A 13,779-nucleotide genomic window follows, 5' to 3' on the forward strand; every position below is an offset into this window, starting at 1 on the left:
TATTCATGGGGACCAAGTTCACAGAAGACAACTATCTGCAAAGTGCTCAGTATCACAGACGATACCTTTTCTATTGCTGGCCTTTTAAAGAAAATATATTTGAAGAAAGTAGAAATGCATATATATTGGTGAGGTGCTGGCTATTAGGAGCAACAGCATGGTCTAAGGGACAAACAAGTTGTTGTGGCTGCAAGTGAGCCTGTGAAATTATCATGAATTTAGTATTCTGTGCATTTAGGATTTATTTCAAATCAGGAAGTGGGGGGGGGGGGGGGGCTTGATGACAGTGAAAAGCAGTCTGGAGTTGTTCAGTCAACTGTGTAAGGGGAGGGTGAACTAATAGGTGTTATTATCATCTTCCCTCCTAGGTGAACTTCATCCAGTTCATCAGTATAATCCGTATCTTGGTTCAGAAGCTGAGGTGTCCTGACGTCGGGGGAAACGACCAATCGCAGTACAGGTAATCTGTCACTTCTTAATGTCTTCTTTTTTAGTTTGAAGTGTCACGCAGAAAGGCACACATGCACATACTTTTTCCGTTTTAAAGGTCTATTGTTGCCAAAAGACGTATGAAAACCCTTGTCAACATCCACTCAGCTGTTTGCTTTGATCCAAGCAAACTGTAAACTGGCAAAAATCGATGGACATTTTCTGCACGCTAGCTACTGCCTCTGATAGTTTATGGCAGTGCTTCTCAAATATTTTCATGTCAAGGACCCCTGTTTCTGTTTGAAAGAAAGGAGGGCCCACAGCTCGTAACTACGATGCAATACTATTTTATTTAAAAAAATAGAAACAGACGTTTCGACAGGGTTCCTCTGGGTTTTGACTCCCAAATTAATGTAGTTGGAGGCGAAGCCTCGAAAATGTAAAAAAATATCCCAAATTGTTCACATTTCTTCAAGATGTTTTGAAAATAGCAGATCTACAACCTCACAACGTGTCACACTGTGACCCTAGAACATCCAGGACTATCTGTGTCATTGTTTACATGGAAAGAATGTAAAATGTGGACACCAACTTCTACCATGTCACATAGACACAGGCCTGTAAAAAGGGGACCAAGTCAGCTAGTAATTAACAGATTGTACACGTAAATTATTCCATTTACAGCAAATATACATCTGGGCAAACCTGAAGCCCAGAGCATTTGTATTAACTTCTTAGTCTTGGCCGTGAAAAGAGATTAGAAGGAAACTGTCAGTCAACAACATACACACAGGATGTATCAATGTAAAGAAAAACCCTCAGTTGAAATGTTTGCTTTGTGGGACACAAGCTTGCAAATGGTGTGAGGTTGCTTAGCAGCTATAATGTGACTCTAACAGAAATGGCACAGGTTCAATCCCCTGGCAATGGTGGTGAAGTTTCCTTGGAACACTATTCTGAATCCCTACCTGCTCACTGTTAGCTGTTGCTGTAATCTAGCTCATGTTAAATAGTATACTAATATAACATCAGCTAGATTACAGCAACAGCTAACAGCATGTCCATCCAATTGGCAGTGAACCTGAGCACTTCACTTTCATTCATTGTAACATTCTTAATAACCACATAAAATATCAACTAATATTGTAGAAGCTTTTTCTTTTCTTTTTTTTCTCACTCAGACTAGGCTACATTTGGGAGATAATCCAAAAAACACATTTAATCAACCGAGTTTGATAACTCAGCCTTTATCAGTGGCATTCACGTTTAAAATCCTCTTGTAACTCGGACGTCTCGTCCCAGTCAGAGGGAGGTGTGCAAATCTTGCGGGCGATGTGTACCTTCAGGGTAAAGCTGAGCTTGCGTTTGTTGTGATGGTTCATGTGGATTTGAGATTTGGAGGCGAGAAAGTGACGTGGAGAGAGATACTATAAGCTGTGTCTGTGCCACAGGCACAGCGTGTGAGTGTAGTGTAGGTTTTGGATCAGTACTTAGCCGTGGTGGAGGAAATACCCAGACTTTTTACTTAAGTAAAAGTAGCAATACCACAATATAAAAATACTTTGTTACAAGTAAAAGTCCTCTATTCTAATTTTATTTGAGTAAAAGTACAGAAGTAATAGCATCAATAGTAATAAAATAAAAGTATACAATTATTTTCAGAATTTGTCAAACTTTTTCAAAAACAGCAGATATACAAGCAATCCACGTGTCGCGATGCAACGCATTGTGAGCTTGTAGATTTCAAAGTGGGAGGCCATAAACAGGAAAAAAACACCAAGCAATCAGTCTCATCTTGGCACTATAACAGCCCACTTTAGGTTTCATCTTAAACCGTAGGTATTTTCCCCTGGATGCCATGACATATCATGATCATGACATAACTCCCCAAATAGGCCCTGCCCATTTCCACCTAACTAGATTTTTCACCATTTTGAATTGAATCTTCAAAACAATCTTTTTTTCTGCTCCTCCTACAGGTTAGCACATGTTAACATCTTCTGACTACAGGTAGCACCACAAATGTGAAAAGTTGAACCGCATGTTGTAGAAATTACAATTACTTGTGTCAGGCCACCAAACACACTTTCCAGTTTCTCAAAATTGTATAGCTTAGTTTCACAAATAGTAGAACTTAAAATAAACCAACAGTAAGACAAAAAAAAGGTCTCCGCCAGGTCAGGTAGGTTATTGTGGGCCAGCAATGTTCGGAATTCGCCAATCATGATGGAATAGGAAAAAACGGACAGATCCGTCTTGATCACATGACCATAGAGATAATGTGTACCGATTTGCGTGATGGTTGGACAAAATCTGTAGGAGCAATAAAAAATTAATGTGTTTTGCAAAAATCTGCCTCCTGGTGGCGCTATATCATATGGCAATGTGAAAAGGGTGGCATTTGTTCCTCAACGTAGTGGAAATGTGCATGCAAAGTTTCACAGCAATCGGACGCTGCATTCATGATTTGAGCTTTACATTTGAGCTTTGGCTTTACATGCCAATCAATCCTGTCAATCAGGATGGAATATGAAAAATCGGTCAGATCCGTCTTGATTGATCACATGACTATAAAGATCACGTGTACCGATGTGTGTGATATTTGGATAAAATCTGAAGGAGTAATATAAAAAATTGTTTCACATAAATCGATCTCCTGATGGCGCTATAACAGGCCCATGTGAAAAATGTGAGGCAGAGATTCTGCTCTGGCATCCATGGAGTGTGTGTGCACAGTTTCACGTCGATCAGGCCAACGATGCCGGAGATTAGCTATTCACAGACAGGGCGCAAAACATAATGACAAAAATGAAAAGCAAGCATTAGAGATACAAACGAATTGTGATTGATCAATGCTTGGTTTAGTTTAGTTGCACAATGATGATGAATAAATGGAAAATGAACAGAGAGGAAGAACTAATGTGCAAGTAATATCAAGATTGACTTAAGCAATCACCTCACATCAATAAGGAAGTAAGATCAAAACAACATACATACTGTAGTCAGGGGATATTTAAAACATTTGGGAATAAATTCCTGACCAAGAAATGTCTTCACCAATGTGTTTGTAAAGGTGTCTAGTGGTAACACATCTCACAAAGACTGAAATTCAATTTCCCTAGCTAGGGGAATATGTGAAAGCTGTTGAAAGTTTGGGTACCCTTAACCTTATGCAGGAAAAACATTAAACAAATTATTCTGCTTTAAGTAGCATGTGAGGGGTCAAACTAGGGTTTTTCATGATTCTGAATCCATTGCATTTGTTTTGCACGTCCTTGGGCTAAAAACGGGCATAGCCACTTTTCCAGGTCATCACAAACCATTGTTTGTGTAAAAAGAAGAGAATTGTTCAAATGGTGATACAAGTATGACATTTGGTACAAATGATCTATTGAGGTCACTCTTCGATTTAAGAAACCGGGCCACTCGTAAATCAAAGATTGGCGGCCATTTATTTCAAGATGGCCGCCAACATTAGACTTATTTTGCATTTCAACATATCTTTGCCTATACTTTTGTGAGGTCAATCACCAAATAGCACTCCCATTGTATGTTTTTGAACATTTTCAAACAAGATTTACCATTTATAACCATCAAAATTAACATTTCAAAAACACGCCATACAACTGTGCATGCTCACAGACAAACTCATGGGGATTGAAGCAAAAGAAAATCTCATGTATTAAATGTTTTCCCCATCTGGTTCTGTTTTCTGTGTCTTCCTCTGTGACTCCTGCATGTCCTCTCTCACCGCATCCTTAAACCTCCTCTTTGGCCTTCCTCTTCTCCTCTTAACTGGCAGCTACATTTTCAGCATCCATCTCCCAATGTACCCCTCATCTCTCCTTTTCACATGTCGAAACCATCTTAACCTAGCCTCTCTTGCTTTATTTACAAACCTTCTAACCTGGGCTGATCCTCTAATTTAGTCATTTCTGACGTCCTTCCTTTTCACTCCCAATGAGAATCATAGCATCCTCGTCGATTCTGCCACCTCCAGCTGTGCCACCTGTCTTTTCATCAGTGCCACCATTGCCAAGCCGTACAGCATGGCTGGTCTCACTACCGTCTTATACATCTTCCCTCTCACTGGTGACCTTCTGTCACAAATAACTCCTGACACGTTCATCCATCGGTTCCCTCAAAGTACTATTTCAATGTTCTCAACACACTGTCTCCGCTTGCTATAACATTTCCATCTCTATCTTTTATCACCTTAACATGTTGCGCATCCTTCCCATCCTATTACCAACTGGTGCAGTTCATTTTCTCCCTTCTTGGTGTCCAACCTCTCATCCTCTTTACGGCCATCTTGAAAAATGATGCCACATTGGATTTTTGAGGAAAAAAAAGAAAAGTAAATGCATGGCCTATGCAATGAGCTGGAAAGGTGGGCTTGGACTATTTTCTGCCAAGGAGTGGTTTTGGTGCAAAACAAACTCTTGTAATGGATTCAGAATTATGATAAACCCCTAGTTTGACCCCTCACATGCTATTTAAAGCAAAATGAAAGTATGTAAATTTTTCCCGCATAAGGTTAAGGGTACCCCAACTTTCAACAGCTGTCACAGATTCCCCTAGGGAAACAGAATTTCAGTCTTTGTGAGATGTGTTACTACACACCTTTACAAACTCATTGGTGAAGGAAATTCTTCTGATAATATTCCCTGACTAACAGTAATGAAGAGAAATACAAAATGTCACTTGAAGAAAGTGCATGCTGTAATTAAAACAAGGACTAGCACTTGCGCAGCAGGACACCTGGGTTCAGATGAGGACAAGAAATGCAGATATAAGCTATGGAGAGTAAAAAAATAACTCCTAATATTCAGTATAGCAACACAGTTTAGTCGTCATACCACAGTGGAATGGACTGAAAACTATCACAGATTACAAAACAACAAAACAGAATCCGACAATGTAGTGTCTGCATCTCTCACAGAAGAACTGAACACGCTTTGAGAATAAGCATAGATAAAATAATAATAAACTTAGATACTGTATGCAAATGGTCCAGGACCCCTGCCTACTGGAAAAAGCTGCAGGTAAAACCTTCCACTGTATTCATCTCCACAAGAAACCTGGCCCAGAATCTCTAGATAATTCCTAAAAGTGTAGGCGGATCAGCTAGCTGATGTCTTCACCCACATCTCTAACCTTTCTCTAGACAGACAGACAGACAGACAGACAGACAGACAGACAGACAGACAGACAGACAGACGGACGGACGGACAGACGGACAGACAGACACAGAGATCTCCATCAACTGTATGGGCATTTGGCATAAAAGGTACGCGGGCAGACATACGGGTACAACGGGTACCATATATATGGGCATACACTGATGACATCAGGGATCTCCATACAGTATATGGGCATAAAAGGGACACAGGGTACAACAGGTACTCTGACAACGGGCACAACAGGTATTGCATAACCAGGTGGGGCATGCATTCACAACTTTCATTGTTCCCAACTACAGTAGCATTGTTCCCGAGTAGGCTGGTGCGTGGCCACTACTGGTATTGTAAATGCGAAAAAATCTCTGCATATCATGTGTGTGCATCATGCGTGCATATGATCTATACTTCACGCATCTCGAGAAGCGCCTGACTGACCGTTGTCAAACTTAGCGTGCCTGTCGCAGTGGACCAGAGGTATTGCGTTGCCTACTGCCCAGCATGAAGTCGGTCGGATGGTTGTCCGGAACCACTGATCCGACCGTTATGCCCATATAAGTACTGTATATGCTACACACACACACGGTTAATGGAAAAAGTTGTTGTCCATGAGTCTAGACTCGACCCTACAGTATTTTAACAGCACAAATTAAATTCCTCCTGCGAAATGATTGCAGGCTTTGTCAGCGAAAGCCTAACTGCAAACAGCACCGCTGTAAGGGATTTAACCCATTTAGACCGGGAAATAATCTGTGTAATTTTTAGATTTCTCTGGCTATACAAAAATAGCAGATCTACAAGCTCATAGCGCGGTACTGGGTGCCACGCTATGAACTTGTATATCTGCTATTTTTGAATAGCCAAAGAAATCTTAAAATGACACAGATGTTTTCCCGGTCTAAATGCGTTAATAAGGTGGGTAAAATACAGAGCCTGTTCAAATTGTATGGAGCTGAGATGATGTTAAAGCTTATGGCTTATGGTAAAGTGCCTAGACTTGGGACAACAAACTTCTCAGGAGAATTTTAAATAGGTGTGTGATGTGTGCACAGGAGACGGGGTTGTAGCCACTAGCCAGTACATTTGGGGGATACTTCTGCGCCATGAGAATATTATATTTGAGTAGCCTGTTCGAGAATCCTGAGCAGTTAATAACTATGCATTAGAAACAGGGAATTTGGTTCCCTTGAAATTTGCTGGGGGTCTTAACCACTCGGATGAGGAAAAAGTGCAGAAGACACGCACACCCCAAACCTACTAGGCTGGGTGATGGATCAAAAGTGTGTTATGTAACCAAGTTAAAGAAAATCCGCACACCAACAGACTTTGGTTTGCAGATTTATTTATTTTGTGAAGTTTGGACAAAATCTGTAGGAATAGTATAAAAACATTTGCAAAGATTGACTGATTTGAAAAAATGGGGGTGTACGTTCTTTCACGCCAATCGGTCCAGCTGTGCCCACAATTAGCTGCTCACAGACGAATAAGACTGTATAGTGTATACCTTCGGCATATACTGTATAAAGTTCTGAGAGAATAATTTATGTGAAAGAAAGTTATAGGTTATACTTTGGGGAATAGTTGCATCGCAGGTTGTGGGAATATTATAATTTGTTGCTGAGAATCCTGTGCTGTTTAAAATACTGCAGTAGAAGCAGCAGAGGGGTGATATGACTGATCCATGTGGAAAACGCTCACCATCAAAATGCACATATAGAGAGAAAATTATTCCCAACTAAGGAGGCATTTGGGGCGTTGGTTTAGCACAGGTCAGTGGAGTGAATCCCAGGGCCCACGAGTTCAAAACGTTTAATCCCTATCTGATCAGATACAATTTTGAAATCCTATATTTTGTGAACCAGGATTTATAGAGCACATATAAAAACAACAGTGTTGAACCAAAGTGCTGTACACTCAGTAAAATACTAAAATAAACAAGAGAACACACACAATAAACAAGACAACATTTGACACAATGCCTGGGGGAAGCAGCAGCTTCTCAATTTGAATTTTCAAATGCCAAGGAGAACAAGTGAGTTTTCAAACGTGATTTAAACACAGGCAGGGTTTGACACACTCTAACATGGGGTGGCAGCTTGTTCCACAGTTGGGCTCTAGTGTTGGCGATCACCCTGATCCAGATTCAGACACCTCATAATACTAAATAAGATGGTGTGTGATGGTGTGTAATTATTTGAATACACTGTTCTGAGAGGTAAGTGTACACTGCAAATGTGACAAACATAAATGAACATTTTAATCAACCATAAGGGCTACAAACAAGGTAGTATCTAAATTTACACATTTTACATAATTTTAAATTAATTAATTGTTGAGTGCATTTTGCCCAGATAATCCACTCTAAATCTACCCCTCAAGGTAGGCTAATCCTGATCCCAATCCTTTGCTTTGTTTTGAACTACCCATTTTGAAGATTTCATCCAGATTACAGCTTGGATTGGATTTCCTGATCTGATCGGATATCAGAGTGATCCTAATCCTGATTTTTGGTTTACACACATAGTTTTGAACTATCCAAAATCCGAATCTGATCCGATCAAATAGGGATTCAAAGTTTTGAATTCGTGGGCACAGTGTTGGTCTAGGATCAGATCTTCCGTGCGTGCGTGCGTGCGTGCGTGCGTGCGTGCGTGCGTGTGTGCGTGCATGTGTACACGTAATAGACATCTGACAGTAACCACCCATGTTGGTTTTTAGTAAGAATTAGATGTGTAGATAATTACGTTTCTTTCGTATTTTGAATTAAAAGAATATTACTTGTGTGTCTACGAACAAGTATAAAGAGTAGGCCCTACATTCGTATAGCAAGTGCAACTGCAGTGTGCAGTTAAATATTACATTTTGATTGTTATTATGTATTTATCTTTCCTGTCAGGAGATTGGCTAAATCGACCCTGCTGTTGATCCCTTTGTTTGGGATCCACTATGTGGTGTTTGTGTCGCTCAGTGAATCGATTGCTGAAGATTACAGGATCTTTTTTGACCTGGCCATCGGATCCTTTCAGGTATCCTGCATTATGTTAAGAATAAGCTCTATTATTTGGACTGGTCTCCTCTGCTGTCATGTTGCCTTGCTGGTCTGAACAGCAACATTCATTCTATGTTTGAAGTAGTCTAAACTCAAGGTTATGTAACATTATATCAACTGAGCCCGTTTTAACCACTTGAGAATTGGTGAAAAGATATATATTTATGAAGTTTTGATGAAGCTTCCTTTTTTTATTGAATATGGATGCCAGGGTTAAAGAGGTTTATATATATGTTTATTCAACATATTGAATGTACCAATAGACAAGTATAGTACATTTTCTGTTTGGAATGTCTTGTGCTGTCGGCTGCACAATACGTGAGCTCTGTGCCTTCTGTTGACATCATTTGTACCGTGTGGAACTGTGTATACAGCATTTAACTGTCAGACTTATCCATTTTTACAACATTTGTTTTGTTTTGTTTTGCTAGGGTCTTGTGGTGGCCATTTTATACTGTTTCTTAAACAGCGAGGTAAGTTCTCCTTGTTCTTCAGTCCAGATCATTGGAAAAAGTGTGTAGAATGAGTCCAGGATATCCTATGTACAACAGGTGCATATCCTGAGCAGAAATTGATATGTGTTAGTCGCATGAGTACAGTACACACAGTTATGGTCCTTACTCACTGGGAGCATTTCTATTGTGTGATTAATTAGTATTAATTTAAACACTTTGAACGCATAACACAAGTTTAAACGCTTAAAAAGGCTGTTTGTGTTATGAGAATGCACATTTCCATAAAACCTGTATGGATGAGACATCACCAAATGAATGATGTGACGTATCAATGCGCCGTATGTTCTGATTGGTTATTTGCCACACTCCCAGTGTGTAACAACCGTTAATAGAGTCAGGGTGTTTTTTTAATTAGATTTTTGAGGTTTATATGGAGGTGATAATACAAAACACATTCTTTTATATCTCATGTCATTGTCAGCAAAATAATGCAAAACTGAACTATTACAAAAAAGCTGTAAACTAACCAGGGTCAAATCAGACTCTAGAACAGAAAGCAACACAAAATGTCTTTCAACTTCTTTCCTGTGTTTGTTTAAACTTTCTGGCACACTGTATTGTCCCATTCGGCAAACCCCACCCATCTGGCCACTAAAGCAAAAAGCAAAAAAAAACATGACGCAATTTGACCCAGTTCTGTATTAAACACTACAGAAAAAAGAAAAATGTGTGTTTATAACACGTGTTCCCTCCTCTCGGTAGGTTCAAGGCGAGCTGAAGAGAAAATGGCGGAGCATTTGTCTCAACTGCAGGTTGAGCAGGACCAAACATCCCAGCAGCAGCTACACATCCCGCAATGGATCAGAGAACATGGTGCAGTTCCACCGCAACTCTCGCCATGCGTCCATCCTGCAGTCAGAGACATCAGTCCTGTGAAAGACTGGCCTTTACAAAGTGATACAAAACAGAGCTGCTATTAAGTGTTTCAGTGCAAATCTAAGTCAGGTCTCAAGTCCGGATGTTTGTGACTTAAGTCTGACTCGAAGTCCAATGTATAGCCTACAGCTCTGCTCTGCCTATATCCCCATAATCGAATATTCAGTTTGGCAGTACACAGCCAGTTACCAAGGTTACTCCACGCAAACACTACCCGGGTAAAACTGTGCACAAAGCAGTAGGATAAACTCATTACATAACATTAAAAGTTGTTCTTTGGATTATCTGCTGATCCCTGATTTTACCAGGTCAAATCTGATAAGCATAACGTTCGAGTCCAAGACAAGTACTGACTTTGACTAAGTCCATCCGACTTGAGTCTAATAGGCTCTATGCACAGCAACCATATTGGGAATAAATTGGGTCTCTTCCTTATACTTCCTTCCTAATAGGTCTTACCAATTAAACTAATTAAGGACAAAGGGGTTCCACCGTGCCTCAAGCCAAATTCAGGCTGGTCTGGTGCATCTCAGGAGCGAGATTGGTATGTGTAGAAGAAGGAAGGCACTGGTGCAAACTCGGACAATTAAAGCCTTTTTTATATACAGGGTGCAGGCAAATAACATTTCGATGTCAATACATCTTCATCAGGTCATGACCTGATGAAGATATATTGACATTTAAATGTTGTCAGGTCATGCATGACCTGATGAAGATGTATTGACATCGAAACTTCACCGCACCCTGTAAATAAAAAAGGCTTTAATTGTCCAAGTGTCCAGTGCCTTCCTTCTTCTAAACTAATTAAGGCTATGTTCGATTCTGGTCAAACAGAGTCAGGGTTCTGATATTGTGCATGTTGGCTCACTGGAAACACTCTACTCTACACCAGTGGGTCTCTCCTGGTTTTGAGGGGGTTCCAAATGATCCCTAATGGGTATGTAACTCTGAGAGTTATGGGGGTCCTTGAAATGTAAAAGTTTGAGAACCACTGTGCTACACTAAATGGAACAAAGCCTTAATTAGTATAATTGGTAAGACCTGTGAAGGGAGTAAGGTCCAATTTCTTTCCACTTTGGCTGCTGTGCATAAAGCCTTCTGCTACAAAGCGACTTTTTGAGATTTGTCAAAAACGATATGCTCCAGTGCTGTTCACTAAAGCTGGATTTATACTTAGTTGCGTGCCATTTCGCACACCTTAAATAGCTGACCCACAAGCTTATAGATCTTCTATTTCCGGTGCACGGCACAGCCTGCCACAATGTATCAAGCACTTAACCCTACAACACACTTGGGTTCAATTGAGGTTGTGCTTGAAGTGCCAAATGGGTGGTGTTTATTCATATCAGGACAAATGCAGGTCAGGTGTGTTTTCACTCACAGAGAAGCATAGAATCCAGTAAAAAAAATTGAAAAGAACATTTTCCTGTGTTTGTATGCACTTTCTGGCAGTGCTGGACATGGTATGACTGTCCAAAACCTTCCTGTGATTGTTCAAATGATGATTGTGGCAAATAGTAGCCACTTGGCATCCACTATTTTAAAACAAACACTGCAATTAATATGCAAATGCTTGTTGTCCCAGTTTTGGAAAAGGAAAGCACAGGCTTAAAACAAAGGAAGATAATATAAATAGAAATCAGGCGCCAGTAATTCTAAACAGGTTGATGAATGGGTTCACTTTTTTTGTGTACATTTTTACCAACTAGTGTCATGTTGAAGCACTGTGCATGCACTCCTAACAGTCCTCTGTGTTGTACTGGATTCCATTCTGTGCTCAGTGATCTGCTCTTCTGAAGAATGCATGCATGTGTTCAGACACAAGAGACCATTCAACAACCAAAAAGGGCAGTGTATACACTAGGAACACCTTCTTTATTCAGGTTTCTTTTAACAATGTAAAGAACGCGTACCTTGTTCCTGACAATGCTAACTGAGCACATAGCTCTCTGTTCGCTATATTTGTTGAGAGTTTAAGATGTTGATATTTTGGTGGTTTTCAGCTGATTCATGTTTTTGCCAATGCCTGTAGTGCACATCGATGAGGTGTGATGTCATTGCACCTGCAATTTAGTTCAGTTCATTGATTCCAGACGCACCATTTACAATTTATTTAGCTAAATGTGAGGTACCATTTTCTTCACTGCAACTTAAGTCCACTTTTCTTCCTGTTCTTAGTTTTTTTTGCAATTTCTTTCTTTTTCTCCTAATTTAGTCATTATCCCAATTCCCGATGTAGTCCCTGTCATTGCCGTAAAACCACATAATAGTACTGATTTGATTTATTTAGCACAATATATAAAAACAATATAATAAACAGTACACAGAATATAAAAAGAAAGGTGCCAGGAGGAGGCAAGAAGCCCGAAGGGCTTATATTTGGCTTTCTACCTATGTATAACAACATTAAAAACAGTAATGATTGTTGTTTACATGATTTGTAAACAACAAAATATGAATATATAGAATTTACAAATAACATGATTGCAGTATAAAAATCTACAACATAACTGAAATACCTGATTATACCTGATTATCCATGACAATATTACTGACAATAATTATCCAACATATGTTGACATCTGATTTTACAGGGTGTCAAATCCATATTGCAAGCAATCAAACAGGCCACAAAAATAAACCAAACAAAAAAGTAATCAGGGAATGCAACGAACAATTAAAAAGAAAATGATGTGTGCCCCAAGACATGGTGCCTGCTGAGCTGAGTTGGCACAACCCAAGCTATACTGTACATTACATCCTTGAGTGAAGAAGAATTCCTTAAATCCAAATGTGACCAGTTACCACCCCTTATTTTCATACAGCGTGAAAGAGTGTGTAAAGACGGTTGCATGATATTCTCAATGTATTTTTAAATATTTTCTTGCTGTTTGTATACAGCTGCTAATGTGCAATATGCTTGTCAATCCAAATGTGATTTTGTCAAAAGTGATGATTTGGAAATGCTTCTACAGTGTGCTGTATTCTACTTTTAACAGGTTGCATTGTGTCGTTAAAGGTTGTGTGTATAGTGTGCATGAATGCAGTCTGTTTTTGACAACGGTGACACTTTAAGGCATGTGGGACCTATTTTAAAAAGATATATTTAACAGATTGGTGTATGATTTGTACATTATCTGTTTGATTTCTGCTGTAATTTCCTATTTTATTATTCTGTAACCTTGTTGTTTATAATTGATGCCTGGCATAAATGTGTGTGTGTGTGTGTGTGTGTGTGTGTGTGTGTGTGTGTGTGTGTGTGTGTGTGTGTGTGTGTGTGTGTGTGTGTGTGTGTGTGTGTGTGTGTGTGTGTGTGTGTGTGTGTGTGTGTGTGTGTGTGTGTGCGTGCGTGCGTGCGTGCGTGCGTGCGTGCGTGCGTGCGTGCGTGCGTGCGTGCGTGCGTTACAGAGTACATGTGAGAAACCAGTACGAGAAAAATGGAATGGGGAGCGCCCGTTTTTCCGGCGTGGATGTATGACATTCATGTACATTTAATTTAATTTATTCATAATTTTATTGTCTTTAAAGCACATTATTCAACCTTGAAAGTTGCACTCAAATGCACTGTAGCCTTAAGAAAAGTGTCACCATGTAATTGTTAGGATATCAGCAATGACAATGACATCTAATCAACTATTTGTCTGAAAAACAGAGTTATTGTAGATGTCCTATACTGGTAGTTCAAACTAGATAGCACTACAGTCGCAGCGCATGAAAGAAATGATTTGCA

At 39.7% G+C, this 13,779-nt stretch overlaps 1 protein-coding gene across 1 annotated transcript in view; it reads left to right on the top strand.

The window, feature by feature from the left end:
• Positions 1–10,380, top strand: part of LOC311045782 (vasoactive intestinal polypeptide receptor 2-like) — a 76,433-nt gene extending 66,053 nt beyond the window's left edge. The window contains exons 10-13 of the mRNA XM_084057837.1: positions 369–460; positions 8,506–8,635; positions 9,090–9,131; positions 9,876–10,380. Coding sequence (XP_083913963.1) covers positions 369–460; positions 8,506–8,635; positions 9,090–9,131; positions 9,876–10,049 — 438 coding nt within the window. The 3' untranslated portion in view covers positions 10,050–10,380. The remainder of the gene's footprint in view (positions 1–368; positions 461–8,505; positions 8,636–9,089; positions 9,132–9,875) is intronic.
• Positions 10,381–13,779: the final 3,399 nt, after the last annotated feature.

This window comes from Gymnoscopelus microlampas, assembly GCF_963454915.1.
Source record: "Gymnoscopelus microlampas genome assembly, chromosome: 5".
Lineage (NCBI taxonomy): Eukaryota > Metazoa > Chordata > Actinopteri > Myctophiformes > Myctophidae > Gymnoscopelus > Gymnoscopelus microlampas.